This window comes from Protopterus annectens, chromosome 7.part0 (genome assembly GCF_019279795.1).
Source record: "Protopterus annectens isolate FY-2018-M chromosome 7.part0, PAN1.0, whole genome shotgun sequence".
In the NCBI taxonomy this organism is placed as follows: domain Eukaryota; kingdom Metazoa; phylum Chordata; order Ceratodontiformes; family Protopteridae; genus Protopterus; species Protopterus annectens.
Window position 1 is genome coordinate 1,241,465,373 of NC_056739.1, and position 19,327 is coordinate 1,241,484,699.

The 19,327-nt window shown below is 40.4% G+C and overlaps 1 protein-coding gene across 1 annotated transcript in view; it reads right to left on the reverse strand.

Moving 5' to 3' along the window:
* The window catches only part of DENND4A (DENN domain containing 4A), a 2,763,357-nt gene that overhangs the window by 435,577 nt on the left and 2,308,453 nt on the right, over positions 1–19,327 (reverse strand). Inside the window, exon 29 of the mRNA XM_044077857.1 lies at positions 6,585–6,760. Coding sequence (XP_043933792.1) covers positions 6,585–6,760 — 176 coding nt within the window. The remainder of the gene's footprint in view (positions 1–6,584; positions 6,761–19,327) is intronic.

The following is a 19,327-nucleotide window of genomic DNA, read 5'->3' on the forward strand; positions in this document are numbered from 1 at the left end:
TGGGTTAGGAGGAAACCATCCATGTTAGAGCCCGGTTAACAATTACTCAGATAGTTGCTTGCCAAGTCTTTTAATGGTTCCATAATTAAATACTGAGACTTGAAATGTTGAGCCCCTACATGCAGGTAAAAAAAAAAAAAACAACCAAAAATTCAGGAGAAGAGTGGATACCGAACATAGCTCGTCTTGTTTACACTTTTTTTGCAGGGGGCAAAACACAGTGCACCCCTTGATGTGGTGGGCAAACACCCCTCCCCCGAAACTTATGTAAACACCAACTTCGAGATCTCCATACCTCGGAGAAAAAGGGAATATTTTGCAAAGTAGCAATCTCGGACTTAGTGTATTTAAGTCCACATTTTCAGCAATTCAGTCTCCACCCTATGGGAGTCATACAGGCAGTTCCTGGTATTTCAAATGGTTATCCCTTTTATGGCAACTGGGGGAGTGGTCAGTTTTCCTTACTTACTGCCCATAAAGTTATGTGGCAGATAGCTTGTACAAGAATTCATAGACCTCCTTTTCAGTTCCCTGCTTGATTATTCAAAAACATAATCCTTGACAAATAATACGCCCATTGAACTTGCTAATGAATATGTCATGGAATGACTCCAATTTATGGATAGTTTTGGTTCTAGTCAGTAAATTTCTTCCATTATCTATATGACAGGGCTGTCCTTCAACATATTTAAACTTTATTTGGTCATCTCTGACCTGTGTGATCAAACCTGTATCTTGGTCTAAACACTATCTGATTTGTTTTGCTTTTAGCATTCATCAAACCAGGTCACACAATGCTGGGTTGAATAAATATAAACACTAAAGAAACAGCTCAAGCTGTGAACTGTTCTTAATGGATCAGCTCCTATTAAAGGCAGACGAGTGCCAATGATCCTGAAGCAACTGTTATGGTCCATAACCAAATCCATCATTAGTGGTCTTCATCAAGTCACCAAACTGTGAAGAAGACTGATATTATTTTGCATTACTTGCAAATAACTATTCAGTCAGGATTTACATGAAATGAGGAAGCAGGGCCAGAGTCTGGAGTACATACAGTAGTGGAGATACCTTCTCAAGGATGAAAACTTCTTCAGATGTCCATTATTCAGCCAACTAACTGGAGTGTTCAAAAAGAAGACAAACTCTGTTCTATGGCCGACACTGTTGCAATGAACTGTCCAGGTCTAATTTTCAGTGCCACTGACAGCCTGAAAAGTGCCTCTCTAAATGGCATTCCTTCTCAAGGATGAAAACTTCTTCAGATGTCCATTATTCAGCCAACTAACTGGAGTGTTCAAAAAGAAGACAAACTCTGTTCTATGGCCGACACTGTTGCAATGAACTGTCCAGGTCTAATTTTCAGTGCCACTGACAGCCTGAAAAGTGCCTCTCTAAATGGCATTTTTCAACTTCAGACTGTGAGAGATGTATGCTTACTTTGGAAAGGTGACCATGTTTATGTGCTCTCACCCCCTAGGATGCCTACCACTCAGCATAGTTGTGATCCAGTTACGAATATGTCAGACTTTTAATAGACAACCTATATTTATGTTTACTATACACAGATCAAAATGTGGTGGTGACATCTCTTCACCCCACCTACTGTGAAGCTTTACCTCAGACTTAACAGGTTGTTTACATCTTGCCAGAAATGTCTAGATCCTGTTTTTCACTCCTTTTTTCCAGATTTTGTGACCTTCAGTGAGGATAGGGGTTTACATCTTCACTAAACAAGGATTTAATTACCTAACATCCACAAAAAGTACTCTAGTTTTGTTCCACGTACTCTAGAAACGACAGTCTAATTCCTGTAATCTCTCTCTTTTTAAATAAAATAACAAGTCAATGACCTATTAGTGGTGAGGGATCAATATTGAGCTTCCATGATTTCTTGGCCACATCTGACAGCACTGACTATGAAGTCCTCATTGAGTACTTACAGATCTGCTGTTCACTTGTGCTCAGTCCTCATCTGGTTTGCTTACATCTTAGGATGTACATGGTGATATATATTAGGTCTAAACTCTGCTGAGATTTCACATAATTTTTACTCCCTTGTTATAATGTTGCCAATATTCCTTTTGTCCTCTCCTTTGCTCTATAGCACATCTGACTGTCAACTTGAGGAATGATTGGAGTGCATCCTCCACACTCCCCTTTCATTGCTGAAATCTGCCCAATGACTCCACTACCAGCACCCATCAGCCCATTCATTTCTCGGAGCTGAGTGCAGGGCATCACACAGTTAAGTGAAAGTCCAAAAGATCAATTAATTCCACCAGCTGTGAGAGTCACCTGGTGGTGGGGAGGAAGACAGCAACTGGATTCTGTGCAGCAGCCTACCACTGGATCTGTCTCTGTCTCTCTTTTTCCTTAATGGCTCCCCTGAACTTCACAATGCTGCCTAAACTTGGGAAGGCGAGTATGCCTTCACACATATGCTCAGTGCTGTGCACCTCTTAGCAGGCTTGTGCTCTATGGGTGCAATACCCAATACTCCAACTAAGTGTCATCCCAACTAGCAAGCCAGAAATATCCCCCTTGGATGACCACTCCAGCCTGTGCCATTAATCAAATAAAGGAAACATTTAGGGTCTCATCCCACTGTGTCAAAGGGACATGCTGACTAGATTCCATCTTTGCAAAGATGCAGCACAGCCTGCTCACCTTAAATCCAGACAAAGTCTGAAGTAATGCCAACACACATAAATGACAATTGAATTCTCCTTACCTTTCCCCTTAAGTACTTATGGTGGAGAGGAACAGGTTGGAGTTTTAATGCTTGCATACAGCACTATGGAACCTATAGACCAGATGTCAATACTAGTTACATCTTCACACTGCCACCTTAGGATATTTCCACAATTAAATAGTAGACCATGGAATACTTGTTCATGCTCTAGTACCTTCTTATCCGGACTACTGCAAAGGTTTTTACCTGGGGCTTAGTAATAGTGATCTTAACCATTTAAAGTGAGTACATTTCACATCAAACTTTGACCATAACACTCTTGTGCTGTAAGGAAGATACAGACAGCTGGAAAAAACTTCCTGAAGACAGGGTGAACAGGAATCCTGAGCTAGGCATCCTTCAGGTCCAGAAAAAACAGAAAGGCCAGAAGTAGAAGCATTTAGAGACTGAAGAGTCGACATTTTGAAAGAGGAATTTTTAGAAAAATGTTGAGAAAACATAGGCCTCCAAGAACCCTCTTTCAGGGAAGCCAGAAATATCCTGGAGTACAGACCTCATTGGCTAGGAGGCACTGGCTGAGCAGTACTTGAGCCAAGAGTTTTTGAAGTTGAGGTGGAAAATGAGGCAAGTGGCAAGGAAGAGACTGAAGAATGCCTAAGAAGGGAGAAAGGGATTTCCACACCACTTGGTAGTTGTTGTGAATTATAGATAGAACCCATTTGTCTGTTGTGATTTTCAGTAAAATGGAAAAGAATAGAGACAATCTTTGAGAAAGAGGAATCTAGCTAAAGGGAAGAGGACAGTCAAATGGAAGCAGGCTTTTCATGAAAGAAGACCTCTGTCCCTCTAGAGTCATGACTTGGTTTGACAGATAAATCCATTTTAGATGATATTTTACCCTTTAAAGGTTGTTTTGGATGTTTATGCACAAAATGTCATGTCTTAGTAAGATAGTTCCTATGGTACTTAGGAACAAGGAAAGAGAAATTGTGCATAACCTTACCCTTGTCTTGCAACATTTGAAGAGATCTGCAGTAGCAGATCCAAACAAATTCTGGATATCCAGAAGAGAATCTAATATTTTTTGTCTTTGCTTCTTCTTGAAAGGACTGAAGTCTAAACCAGGAAAACCTTCTAACAAATTAAGCTTGACGAAGCCACCCTAGACAAAGCATCATAGCGACAACTTACTGAATGTCTAGCTACTTGGGAAGCAGCACTGAGGAAAGAAAGGGCTAAGTCTTACTATCAGACTCGGGCATGTCAGCTAAAAAAAAAAAAAATCTGAAAGAAGAAAAAGTACACATCTGCTCATATGTATCTGACAACTGAGGGCCCTAAGAGCCAAGACAGCAAAGGTATACATCTTCTTGCCATACCTACGCATGGCTCTGCTATCCTTGTCAGATGGCAAGAGTTTTGAAAAAGCAAGCAGTTTACTGGGCTTGTCAGTCAAGAGGGACATGACAGAAGGGTCTGATGAGGGGTGATTATAAAGAAACATCTGAGCCTCAGGAACCTTATAAAATTTGTTCAGTTTTTTGAAGGAGACTGAGACTCAGAAGCTTGAGAGGCACAGATGTTGACATGTCTAACACAGCCTAAAGAAGAGGCGACACTGCAGTAGGTGAACAGAAATCTATCTGGAGGAGATAATATTAACTTTTTTGGACCTCAGAAATCTGAGAGCATTCCCACATAAAATGTTCCATCATTTTAAGAATAGTATCCCCAAAAGAAACGTCTTCCACTAGGGAGTCAGGGGAAAGAGTGTCCTTCTCATCAGACCCTACAGCAAAAGGTGAATGAATCTGAGAAGAATAAGCTAAAGACACCTCCCCAGAATCTATATCATCGTTCTCAGAAGTTAGTCTTCCTAGTCCGCTTTGAAGGATTAGAAGAAGTAATTCCTACAGATGAAAGGACTGACGACCCCTGAAGAGGGTTCAAAGCCATGAGGGCTTTAAGAAGATGTAAAATCGTGACACTCCTTCTGGGGGTCCTTAGCAATAGGAGCAACACGTCTTGCTTTCCATTTCTTTTTAAAAGGGATGTCCACCCTGACAAATCTCGGAGAGTCTGAACCATGATTTACTTGATAAGAAAACCTGGCATTTCCTCCCTTACTAAAATTTATGGAATCCCCCTAGGCCATTCAGAAATTACCAGCCAAGGTTCCCTCTTCTCATCCTCAACAGGTGTTATCTCAGCCTCAGAGGACGTGTGTGCACAGTATGCCCTGTTATCAGCCTCTAATAGGGTCATGGCAGAAGGAGCAGGGAGCTGAAATGGATGGTCCATGGTGTCTTCATTAAACACAACAGACAAATATGGCAGAGGCTGGACAACATAAATCTCCATTTTTAACTTTTCAGACTCCTTTTTCAAAACTGAGTGGACATCCAGGTCGGAAGATTCTGAAGCAATGGTTTCTTGAGCAAGGATTCTAAAGGTGCTGGTTTTTCAGGTAAACCAGAAGACAGGATATACGGCTGCACAGAGTCCCATGAATGAATGCCTGGCAAGCAGAACACAGTTTATGGTCGTACTCTGCACCTAAACAAAAAAATTCACTTACCATGGCTATCGTTATTCAGCTATCTGCCTCCCATATTCACATTTCCCCTTTCTGGATGACAAATACCTGTAATGACACAAGCTAAAGGAAAAAGGAAGATTCCCCAGTGGGGTATTTATATACCCCCAGGCTTGGTGAACAGTACTAGATATAAGACCTGTAGACTGAATTCAAAACACTGTGTTGGACTGGCAGCATAGAAGTTCTGAGGGATTTGTGCCTGTATGTCATTTATGTATCTTACGTTCTGGACATAAGACATATGGCTCACAGAAGTGTCTAGGCTTTTGCTATGCTGGCTGGACGTATAGCTATCCTCAGTAGGATATCCCTGAAGTAAGGAATACTGCATCAGTGACTAAAAAAGAACATCAGAAGGATAGCAGTCTTGCATTAACTTTCAAATGGGTTGCTCCAATATCACTGAGGGTTGGAGATGGAATCATGGGCACTGCTGGGAAATTTCATACTGGCATATAAGAGAGAGAAAATGTTTAATTATCAAAAGCTATATTTAATACTTTCTATAAAAATAGGCTCAGGCTTTGTTGAGGAAATGGAGGTTCTGCAGTATGTCTGTTAAAATGGTGTCGGCTAAAACAAGAATTGCAATGTAAATGTAGGACGGCAATGATTTCATGAGAAGACTCACATGGTATGAATTACTTCCACTCTGAATGAGGGAAAACTTAATTAATTTTCTGTTTATATTTTCAGCATCAAAACTTCAACAGTGTTAAAACAGGCAGGAGCTAGATGATGGATAGAAAAAAAAAGGAAACAACAGGTAAACAAAAACAAAAGCAACAAAGAATAAGGAAACAATAACGTGGATTGGAAAAACAACATACAGATCATAGAAATGCGTCAACTGTATTAAGTGCTTTGAGATGTTGGGAGGCTTGCTGAAAAACTTAATATGGCAAAAAAATCTCAGTAGTATGCAGTGAACCTGAAAGGTGAGTGCATTGTTTTGCTGGCCTTCTTCATGTAAAGAATAATAAAACAGATAAGAAATTGCTAACAGAGTACAGCCTTTTGTAATGTGTCATGTTCCAAGCAAAGCCAAAATAACCATACCTTAATTAGCACTACTTATAAAACCTTCAAGTAGAAACACAACATAACAAATGGATAGTTCCCAAGTGCAAATTATCTCTTACAGAAAATGGCTTCAATGAAAAAAATCTACCTCAGGGTACAGTTTTTAATACTATGATGCAGCATTATAAATGCAGTCATATATACTCAAACATCTAATGATTTTTTTTCCCCCTAGAGTAAAATAAGAAGGGAAAAATGTTCAAATACCTTCCGGGCCCTCGTAGGTCTCGAATTTCAATGTTCAGAAAGGGTAAGAACAAATTACCACAAAAAGGACATGTTGTATTGAGATTTGAGTCATCTGCAGTCCAGCCAGCCATAATCTCTTCATCATAAACAAGACACTCACAAGTATGACATCGGGAGCAGCTCGAGATGAGAACCTAAGAGAAAATAAACATGCCAATAGTGAATTCTGGCATGTGGCTGCTAACCAGAATGTATTTATTTAAATTTTAAATGAAATCAATTTTATTAAAGTGCCGAAAACTAGACAAAATATAGCAAAAAGAACATCATAAAATAGTGTTGTCCGTGCAGCATGGTGATTACTCTCCAATATCCAGGAAAAGAAAAATCAGTTAAGTGCCACTATACTGCAAGACTCAATCTTAACAAATGCTAAGCACTCCCTGCTTAACTTGTTAGGGTTGGGCAATCTGCTAGTACCGATCAGTAAATAACAATGGCAGAAGAAAAAAAGAGATTTGTTTCTGCCTGCTGTCTGTACTGATATAGTGTCCCTTCCTCTTAATACACTTGGAAATTAGCTGGAATAACAAGACGCATGTGTTCACCTGCACTTTATGAAGAAGATAAAAGTAGAAGTACAGTTGTACAAGTTCCGCTTACCTGCATCATCCTTAGAGATCTGTCCAAAAATCAAAGCCTTTATGAGGAACATTCTAAACATATGTGGCAAAAATCAGGACATTTGAGAGGCATAGCAAGGTGAGTATAAACATAATGGACTATGTTACACAGTGTTTCTGACAGTACTTGCTAAGTACTTTGACAGCTTTGAATGCTGGCAAAACACTTAACATTTTTTTTCTGTAAATAGTAGTACATGCAACAGATAAACCTCCATGCACAACAAACAATTACAATTGGGTCTTTATTAGGAGTTCTCTACATGGATGGCAAGATTCATCTCAAGAAAAAATTTCTTAGAATTCATTTCTCAAACACATAATAAAGTAGGTTATGATCGGTACACAATCGTAATCCTCTGTGTTGAGTCAGGAACTTAGCAAAACATCAGATCTTTGAGCAGAGGTCAACAAAACTAAGTCACAACATGTTGATTTAACTACCTTCTTCGACCCATTTTCATTTCTCCAAGGAGTGGCATATTCCTAGCTAAGGACCAATTTCTTGCACCCCCCCCCCCCAAACACCTTTACTGAACTTGTGACACAGGCAAATTTACATTCACATAAAAGCAACCAGACTACATTAACATAAACATTATACTTTACATATATTGCTATATATCATGTAACCTAAGCAATATTACATAAATTATTCAATAAACAAGAAACATCTTTATTAAACCACCACTTACTACATAGGCAATCATACATTTATATAAATGAAAACAAACCACAAAAACACAATCCTAGTTGCAAGCATATTACATCACAAACCACTCTGACAACACTCCCAGTTGCAAACATTATACATCACTTATAATTTGCCCAATCTTTCTCACATAGACATTACACAGCTATTTAAGTTCTGCCACCTTTTAGAACTCATTCCTCCCTTGTAGCACTGTTCTCAGAATTCCATTTTGTCCTATGTAGCTTGCTTCTACCCTTTCCTAAAGATCTCAATTCCAGTTGTTTTATCTTGGTTACTATATTCACTACTTCAAGTATAGTTGATTTAGATTTTGATTTCCAAGTAACTGCTTTTTTTGGCAGCCACCATTATTAGAAACAGTAAGGCCTTACCATGTCTAGGCAATTCTGATTCTGTATCATAGCTCAGAAAAATCATCTCCCTCTTCAGACCGATCTGCCCACCAAGCATCTCTGACAGTACATCCCGCAGGGAATCCTAAAAGTTTGCCAATTCACTGCACACCCAGAAAATATGTTCCCAATTACCTTTTTCTTCACCTTCAAACCTCCAACATTTACTGTCTGCATGACGAAAAATTCTCTGAAGTCTACTTGGGGTATAAAAATATCTAGATAAACATTTCCAGGCAAAAATCCTAAATCTTCGATTGTTGCATATTTGGGAGACATAAATATATCCTCCCATTGTTTATTTGTGAATGGCTTATCCAATCTCTCTTCCTAATCCTTTCTAACCTCCTCTGATTGATTCTTATAGTAATCATACAATATTTTATATGCTCTACTAATTATTCTTTTTTAATGGCAGCTTCTGTTCTAGATTCTATTAAAAAAATACCAATGCTGGTCTTTCATTTAGGACCCCCCCCAATTTCTTTCTCTTTGTCTATAATATCAATCCCTGATAGGGAAGACAATCTCTAAACTGCAGTCCAAATACATTTCTGGTGTCTTCCAATTCTATCATCTTCCCTCACTAGATATTTCCTCATAATACCTTGATTCCTTTGCCAGTTTTCGCCAATAAATTCTGGCCCCCTATTGTCTGTATCCCTAATTGCACTTATCCCTATTGGCAGAATCTCCTTTCTCCATTCCTGTGTTGGTTTGGCATATACTTTCTGCTACTTTATAGATATAATATTCTACATGATTATTGTTATTCTCTAAGCTTAAAGACCTACATCCAAGTTCCCAGTCTCTCCTTGTTTCTTAAGCTTCCCCCGTGTTTCGTCATCATCATCCCTTTCCAATTTGAATTACAATTTTCTGCTTGTGCTATGTATACAGGAGTCTTAACTGTGTAGCTGTGAAATACCTCTTCAAACATGGTAATCCCAAGCAACCCTGTTCTACTGGAAGAATCATGTTATCCCACTTTGCTCTTGCCGTCTTCCCCTCCCAGATAAAGTCCTTCAGCTCTTTATTAATTGCTACCTACAACTTCTCTTCTGGTTGATAAAAATATGCCTGATCTGTTTATAAGACTAAAGGGACTAAAAACATTTTTGCATCTTACTATGCATATGCATGAACGGGCCTTCCTTCGTTGAAGGTTGTGCGTTAGGCCCGGCAAGCCAGCACGTAAAACACTACTGCCAATCATTAGCGGACCGGAGTTCCGCTGTGGCGACCCCTAACCAGGAAAAGCCGAAAGAGACAAACTATGCATATCCATATAACAAAGCTTCCATTTTCTCAGTTTTTGTATTACCTTTTGTTTAGTCTCTTCCCACATATTCTTAGCTGCTACACTAGAATCATTTTCAATTCCTACTAAATATTTTATTTCATCATATTCCCATAAATATGGGTATTCCTGAACCAGTCCATGTGTTTACATAATTTACCTCTATTGCCTTTGTTTTAGCTTCACTAATTTTATATCCCAAAATATCTGAAACTGTCTCAAAATGTTCCACAACACTGTAATGTCTTTTTCTGGTTTTGTCAGGTATAAAATAATATCATCTGCAAACAAAGCCAGCTTTTCTTGACTACCACACCAATTATATCCTTGAATTTCTGAGTCCCTTATTTTCTTTGTCAATGGTTCTAAATATAATGCAAATAATAAAGGGGAAAGAGGGCACCCCTGCCCGATTCCTCTGCACAAGCAGAAATAATCAGAGAGGACTCCACCCACTTTAATTTTCATCTCTGATCCCTCAGATATTCTCCTAATCAACCTTATGATTTTTCAGGAAATGCAAATGCTTCTACTGCCCTGCTCATAAAGTCCCAGCTTACTCTGTCAAATGCTTTCTCTGCATCAAGACCCACCAACAACAATAATATATTCTTATATTCTGTTTCCCTATGGACTATCAGTGTTCCTGTTAATGGTGTCAAATGTTTGCGCCTCTTCCACAAAACCACATTGATCCATATCTATCAGTTTTGGCATTACCTTTGCCATTCTTTTAGCACTTATACACAAGAACACTTTATACTCATGGTTTAGTATTCGAAATGCGCCTGTATGAAGCTGAATCTGATGGATCTTTACCCTCTTTAGGCATTACAGTTATCACTGCTTTATTTCAAGATGGTGGTACTTCTCTTATGTTAACAGAACCTTCCAGATCTTTCAGGTTTTTCCTCCTAGCTTCCAAACTTCCACAGGAATAGCATCTATTCCTGGGAACTTTCCTGTAGATTGATTATACATCACAATTTTTATGTCATCTCCTCCTGTGCTGTTAGTAATTGAGACTCATCTACCTCTAGCCTTGGCATATTTACTTCTTTCATGAACATTTCTATTTGCATCTTTTCTTGATTTTTCATATTTCTCTGGTTTATAGAGACATGCATAGAATTTCCGAAATATTTCTAATACCGCTTCGGGATTTCATTACCTTCTTTGTTACAGGCTCCCTAAGTTTGGTGACAGCCCTTTCTAATTTCTGTTGCCTCAGTCGTTGTGCTAAAAGTTTTTGTGCTCTAGGGTTATTATCAAAAAAACAGTTGCTTAACAGCAATCTTTCTAAGCTTATGCATATTATCAAGGTAATCCCTTATTTCCTGTCTAGCACTCTGCAGTTGATCCTCTTCTTGTTCTGTGAGATTCCCCCTATTCTGTAATACTAACATTTGTCAGTCCCTCTAAATAATTCTGGTTACTTCTTAACCATAGCTCCCTTTCTTTTATTTCCAACCTATTTTTAAACTCCACTTTAACATTATCCCACTCCCTAGCTATATTTTCAGAATAAGTTTCTATCTTCTCTAACAGCTCCTGAATAATCTCCAATATCCATTCCTTAAATTTCTCTCTTTTTAACAGATATGTGGGAAAGTACCAATGTTTCATTTTTATTTCATTACCCTGTGTTTTTATTTTAGCTATTATTGGCGCAAAGTCTAAAATAATTATTGGGTAGGTATCAAGACCTTCAATTATAAGCAAATGTTCCTATGAAATGTAAATTCTGCCTAGCCTAGCCCAGTTTTTATATCTTGGGGAATAATATGTAAATTCACTCTGAACTCATTACTGAATTCCCATCTTTCATGCCAAATATTTTCATAAATATCTTGAGAAATCTATCCTCCTTTGTTATATTTTCCCTTCTGAGCCCCCAAACACATCTTCACTGCTACAAATAAAATTTCAGTCCCCACAGATAAGTAATATTCCTTGCTGAAAACGGATTATTTCACCCAGAATTTTCTTAAGCTCCATTACAGCAGTTCTAGGTGGAATGTAAATACATGCCAGTGTAACCCTCCTCCCTTGCCAGTAGCCCCTTAGCACTACAAATCTGCCATTATCTTTATCATCTTCTATCACGATTGGAGCTCCTCTTGCAATTAACATAAGTATCCTCTTTTCCTTTGTCCCAGGTATTCCGCTGAATAACCATCCTGAAAACCTTTCTTTATCAAATTCACATGTTCAGTTCTGTGTGTGCCTCCTGTAACATAGCTATTTGCATGCTACATTTTTAAATATAGTTCACTACTCTTTCTTGGTTGTATTTATCTGTGAGGCCATTTACATTTAAAACATTTAAAAAAGTATTACTGTATTAAAAAGTTATTATTTCTACCTTTTACGTACATATAACAACCTTTTTGTAAATGTCTAGTTCCACCTTTTGTGTTACATGCATACACTGTTTGGCAGGTTGAACTTTTATACAGTTGCTTCTTATCATATACATTTGAGCCTATGTCATATCTTATAAAACTTTTGTTTTATTGAAAGCCCTCAAACAAAAAAAAAACACCCCCATACCCTCTTAAAACCTATTAACTTAATACTAACACACGAAAAGTACAGTTTTGTACCTACCATAAATGTAGATGTTCGAGTGCTAATACAGCTGCAATCATAACAGATGGGTTATCTTGCCGTCAGGCGGGTCCTCGGTCGACCGAATTCCAAAGTCTAGGTCCGGCGTCGGTTGTCGTCACTTCTTCCCTGACGTCAGTGCGGCAGGGGTATAAAAGAACCAGCCGACGCCATTTTCTTCAGTTTTTCTTGCCCCTTATGTCAGGTGCCCCCAGAAGGAAGGCAAAACATAAATATATGTAATAATGCAAAGTAATATAATCAAAAAACAGTAGTTGCAAGCAAATACACCATAAAAGAATACCCCAATCAGGTTGTATGAGGAGGTGTTTGTCATTAGGCCTGTCCCAAGAGGGGAAGGAGGGAGGGAAACCTGGACTGCAGCTGTATTAGCACTCGAACATCTACATTTATGGTAGGTACAAAACTGTACTATGTTCATAGTGCATACAGCTGCAGTCATGACAGATGGGTAGAATCCCAAAGCTAAAAAGGGGTGGCAGGCACTAAGTGGAACTAGGAGGAGCAAGGATGCCCTGCAAGACTGCTGTGGCAAAGCCCGCTCTAGATTTAGAGTATAGTGGTAGGTGATAGTGCTTGGAGAAAGTATGTACAGAACTCCAAGTGGCTGCTTCCAAAATATCCTTGGTAGGAACCCCCCTGCGGAAAGCTGCAGAGGTAGCTGTGGCCCTTGTGGAGTGAGATCTGATGTTTGTAGGTACAGTTTTTCCATGGAATGAATAACAAAAGCGTATGCAGTGGGCTATCCATTTTGAGATTGTCTGTTTGGAAATAGCCTTTCCTTGAGCACCTGTAGCATTGGACACAAAGAGTTGCTCTGATTTTCTGAATGGCTTTGTCCTGTCCAAATAATAACGAAGCTGTCTGTGAATGTCCAAGGAATGTAGTAGTCTCTCCCCCTTTGTTTTGTGGATTAGGATAAAAAGTAGGTCAGTGGATAGCCTGATTCAAGGCTACACTGGATACTACCTTTGGCATAAAGGAAGGGTTGGTTCATAAGGAAACTCTGTCCTGATGGAAAATGATGAAAGGTTGCACAGCCATGAGGGCTTGTAGTTCCGAAACCCTGCGTGCTGAGGTGATAGCCAGAAGGAAGGCTGTTTTCCATGACAAATATTGCAGTTCTGTTGAAGCAGCTGGCTCAAATGGAGGCAGGGTCAGTTTTTCTAAAATGAAATTGAGGTCCCAAGCAGGTACTGGTTGCTTCCTTGGGGGGTTTATATTCTTAGCCCCTCTGAGGAACTGTCTTAAGAGTGGATGAGAGAATAAAGGAGGATCAGTGTTGTATTGTGCAGAAATGGCTGAAGCATGGATTTTGATGGAGGAGAATGAAAGTCCACTGTTTAGCATCTCAGCTAGGTACTGTAATATTTGAGGTAAATTTAGTATCCCAGGATTCTGTCCCTTTTTCTGATTCCAGGCACAAAACCGTTTCCATTTGGCGGAGTAGGCTTTTCTAGTAGAGGGCCTTCTGGCCTCCAAAATGACATCCTGCACCTCCTTGGAGAGGAGGGTCTGTTGGGAACACTAGATTGAGTGTTTTCAGCTGACTGTGAAGAATTTTGAAGTTGTGCTGGGTCAACAGAAGAGGAATTAGAGGCAGGATCCATGGTGGGGAATGCGTCAGGCTCCTCAGGAGTGGGTACCAGTGTTGTCTTGGCCAGTCTGGAGCAATGAGAATCATCTTTGGTCTGTCTGCTCTGGCTTTTAGTAGAACTTTGGGCAGCAGAGGAAGAGGTGGAAAGGCATAAACTGTCAATGTTGTCCAGCTGAAAGACAGTGCGTCCACTTTCCAGGCCTGTGGATGAAAGGTCCTTGTGCAGAATTTTTTCAATTGGTAATTTCTGTGGGTAGCAAAGAGATCTATGTCTGGCCTTCCCCATGCTTGAATTATCTTTGCAAAAACTTGAGGATGCAACTTCCATTTGTGTGGATCTGTCATATTTCTACTTAGGTTGTCTGCCAGCGTGTTTTCCTTGCCTGGCAGGAATTGTGCTTGAATTTGGATTTGTAATTCCAGAGCCGTGTTCCATAGAGACATGGCTAGCCTGCACAGTGGGTATGAATGGGTTCCTCCGTGTTTGTTTATGTACCACATCACTGTGGTGTTGTCTGTCCTTATCAATAGCTGGCCTGGATGCAGTAGGTCTTTGAAGGCCATAATAGCATTTATAACTGCTAGCATTTCCTTTTGATTGATGTGTAGGTGTTTTTGTTTTTGGGACCATTTGCCCTGAATGCACTGATCTGTCATGTGCGCCCCCCAGGCGTAGTCCGAGGCGTCTGTTGTGATGATTTGATTTGCTTGAGGCATGCAGAATGAGAGACCTATGTTTCTTTGACATGCTTAAGCCCACCACAGAAATTCCTTTTGGAGACATGGAATGAGTGGTATAATTGTTTCCAAACTGTGGCTGTGTTGAGACCATAAGTTTTTTAGGTACCACTGAAGTTTCCTCATATGCAGCTTTGCACATGGGATTAGCAGGATGCAAGATGCCATGAATCCCAGAGCCTGCAGGATTTTCCTTGCAGTCAGCCTGGTGAAGGTTGCCATTTTTCTGAAGTATTGAGATAGTTGCCCTTGTTTCTCTGGCGTGAGGTAGGCCATCTGGGTGTTTGTATTCAAGCTGGCACCCAGGAAAATTATTGCTTGCGAGGGTATTAGTTCTGATTTCTTTTTGTTGACTGTGTATCCCAGAAAGTTCAACAACTTTATTACAAACGCCAGGTGTTTCAGAAGTATGTGTTTGCTGTCCGCTTGGATCAGGCAGTCGTCCAAATATGGGTATATTTGTATCCCTTGAAGTCTGCAGAAGGCAATTACTGATGCCAAGCATTTCGTGAACACTCTGGGCACAGTAGATAAGCCAAAAGGCAATGCAGAGAATTGATAATGGGTTGAACCTGCAAGAAATCTGAGGTATCTTCTGCAATCTTGAATGATAGGGACATGCAGGTATGCCTCCTTGAGGTCCAATGTTACCAGCCAAGACTCCTTGCCCAGCATGGGAAGAAGCTGCTGTAATGTGAGCATCTTGAATTTTGGTACGACTAAATATGTGTTTAGGATGGATAGGTCCAAAATAGGTCTCCAATCTTTGTCCTTCCTTGGTACCAGGAATAGTCTGGAAAAAAAACCTTGACCCTGTTCTTGTGCAGGTACCTCTTGAATAGCTTTCATGTCCATGAGAGCTGAAATTTGTTTTTGTGCCTCTGCCCTTTGATTTTGTGGCAGGTTTGGCATGCCTCACATTTTAGGAAGGGTGTGAAAGTGGAATCTGTAGCCTCTGTCTATAATGTCCGGGATCCATTTGTCTTTTGTGACAATATGCCAATTATTTGAAAATAATGCCAGTTTTCCGCCTAAAGGTGCTGCCATTAAAGCTTTGCTTGGCATGCAAAGGGGAAAGTCATTGTGTCTGCTTTCTGAATGGCTGTGATCTATCCTCTCCACCTCTTGGTGTAGGTGCTTGCCATTGTCTGGCTCTAAATGATCCTTGAGATTGCCCTCTACCCCTCGGGCGCCTGTATCTACCTCTATGAGGTCTGTCCGTGGCTGGAAAGGACCAATTTTTTGAAGGCCAGTTTCTACTGAAACGTGGAGGTTGTACCTGTAGGAAATCTTTCACTGTTTGCATTGATCTTGCCTTTTCCTCCATTTTCTTTAATACCTCCTCAGCTTTAACACCAAACAATACATCTTTTTGAAGAGGTGCATCTAGTAATTTAGCTTTGTCATGATCTGGTAAGGTTTGCTCTTTGAGCCAAGCATGTCTATGTATGACAGATCCTGTAACAGCAGCTCTACATGAGGCCTCTAAAGCATCAAAACCACATTGCAAGGTATGTTTACCCACTTGCTCTGCACTATGCAACAAATCCTGCAACTCCTTCAAGTCTGGTTGTTCAGGTTGTGACATTTTGCTTTTCAACTGAGATAACAAAAACTGTTGATACTTTAACATATGGAACTGACAGTTTAATGCCCTCATGGTTAAAGTGGCCGAGGTGTATACCTTTTCCCACCTTTCTAAAGCTCTGGAATCTCTCTCTGAAGGTAATGGATTTTTGGCAGTAGAGGCCTTAATTCCCTTGGGACCCTGTGAAACAGTTTCTGGGTCAGCAGCATGGCTTTTGTATAGGAATTGGTGTGAATCAGGAACCCGGTAATACCTGTCAGGCTTAACTGGAGCTGGTGGTAAAGAATCTGGGTTAAGGCTGGCCTCTGAATACACATCATCTAATATGTCTAAGACAGGAGGGATAGCCAGAGGGAGCAAGAGAAAATCCCCGAGCCTTTTCTTGGAATCTGAGTAATCTTGGCCTTCCCAGTGGAAGTGTTCCCTCAAGGTATGCAAGGTTTCCCCAAAAGAATAGTCCTCAAGGGGGGAGACAGAGGGAATGGACTCCTCCGCATCAGAATCTTCAAAAGGGGAGTATGAATATTCCTGGTCTTCAGAATGTTCTGAGGTAATGGAGGTCTGGTCCGAGGAAGGGTAGTCTTCCTCCAATCTGGGCCTTTTGTCCGAGGGGGGTTGAGAACCCCTGATAAGAGTAATCAAATCCTCAGCCATTTTGAGCATCTGTTTTTTAGGCATGGGGCCTTGAGAGAGGCTCTGTGGAGCTTGTCTTTAGTTTTCATGGCTGTTTTAGATTTTGTGAAAGCCTTAATGGAAAAAGAAGAAGGCCTAAAGACACCTTGAGAGGTGGCAGGCCTGTCTAAACTCTGAGTTTCCCCGCCAAGAGTGGCGTCGGTATCTGTAGTCGGTGTGGGGGCCGAGGAGCCTGCGACCTCGGGCACAGCAGACACCGCTAAAAAAGCGTCATTGGTACTCAGGGGCTGCGTAGGCGCCTCGCTGAGAACAAGAGCACCTGTAGCCGGCTTTAGCGTGGTGTCGGTAGAAGTCGCGGACCTCGTGTGTCGGTCCTTATCTTTGCGTCTTTTACTCAAAACTGGAGTCGGAGTATCCGACGACATAATGTAATTAAATTTTTTACCAAAATAGTTTTGGGCAAACTCTGCCCGACGCTTAACAGTGCGTTTGTTGAATCCAGCACAAAAACGACAGGCCGAGACGTCGTGGTCTGGGCCTAAGCAAGGAATGCAGAAGGAATGGAAATCCTTATGCGGTATTTGCTTCCCACATGAAATGCAATTATTAACTTTGTCTGACATCGATCTGAGGCAAGAAAAGTTTCCCCAACGGGGTACTTAGCTTTCAAGAAGACTTCGGTTGAAAAATATTCGTAATCTCAGGAGCTGGCCGACCGGCACTTGCGAACTGCTTCTGCTTCGGGCACCGCGCAGCAAGAAAGACTGGAAAAAATGGCATCGGCTGGTTCTTTTATACCCCTGCCGCACTGACGTCAGGGAAGAAGCGACGACAACCGACGCCGGACCTAGATTTTGGAATTCGGCCAACCGAGGACCCGCCTGACGGCAGGATAACCCATCTGTTATGACTGCAGCTGTATGCACGACGAACATCTATGTACACCTTCAAATACTAACGTTTTACCCTCCTAATAGGAACAAGTGTCACAGACTGACAGCCATACTCACATACTTGAGTTAACCTAAAAGAAAGGTCATCCATGCCAAGACGCATGGCACAAAAGCCCCCTGAAAGCTTTCAGAGAACACCATCTACTTTGGGAAACCCCCAAATGCTTTCTGTGAACATTGGGAAAAAACCCAAATGTTTTCAGAAAACATTATCTCCTAGCCAATTTCTTTTTTTTCCCCTCAGCCAATCACTCTCCACCAGACTACAGCTGTTCTCTTTATCAGATTGTCTCCATGAAGACATGAGAACCAGGCAGCCAGTTTCTCTTATCAGTCTGTTTCCATGGAAACATGAAGACCAACTGCAGAATTGTTACTAAGCATACATGTATTTTCTAGAAAAAAAGCCTCATAATATTCAATGTTCCTTTTCATTTACTAGCTCTCTATCAAAACCTGTTACCAAATCAAAGGTTTTCAATCCAGTCATTTCCCCATGCAAGAGTGAAAAAAATCACATTAATTTCTCCTTCATCATGCTTTCAAACCAAGCTTTTTTTATACATTGCAGTGTCTACATTTCTTAAAACTAAACAAGGAGAGAGAGAAGAAGGGAGAAAAAAAAGAACATCAGCACCTGTTTACAATCCCTATTACACTTTAAAAAAAATAACTGAAAAACATTTACTTTATGGCATGTAAAGAAAATCACATGCCATAAAACTGGTACTATTTAAGAAAAAAAATCTTTACTTATAGTTAACTTTCTCTTTCCTCTTCCCAAACCACTTTTCCGAACATTAATGATATGAAGTAGGGAATATGCTTTAGAGTCCTCCACAAGGCCTGCAAATTCTAAAAAAAGTCCAGTATTTCCAAATTTTCTGTTATGTCATATTTCCCAAATATAATTACTGCACTGTAATCCCACATTAAGTTACTGGTTTTATTAATGTTCATCCCCAAAATCCTGTCTCTGCTTCATTTCCAACATACTCTCAGTTCTTCTAGTCAGCTTTTATGCTCCCTTCCTTCTCTCCAACATTTTGCATTGAAAATTTTGAAAAGGTTTGACAGGTACAGTCCCCTCTGTGGTCTTTATTACCAGAAGAAAAAGCAGAATTTCCTTCTGTTTCACAATTTACTTTTTGTTGGACAAACGTTTGTATTTCCTCCTTAGCATGTACTTCATCAAAAAGAGATTTTGTCCCTCCAGGGAAGAATGCTTTGAAGACAGCTGGGTGCAGCAGTTTGAATCTCACACCCGCATTTCAACATTCCCTGAATAGTGGAATAAAGTTGCTCCTCTTGTCTGGTGTGCAATGAGTAGTCTTTCTCCACAAATGCTCAGCTGTCTCCCACTTTTAGTACTTTGTCATTTTGCAGAATTTTGTCAGAATCAACTCATTCTGCTGGTAGGATTGCTTCTTTACTATTAAAGGTCTAAGGTGCATACACACAATGTGCCCTTTTAACTAGCAACTCCTGCTGTGGAATACCAGTCCAGTTGCTTGCTTGTGCTTTCATAAAA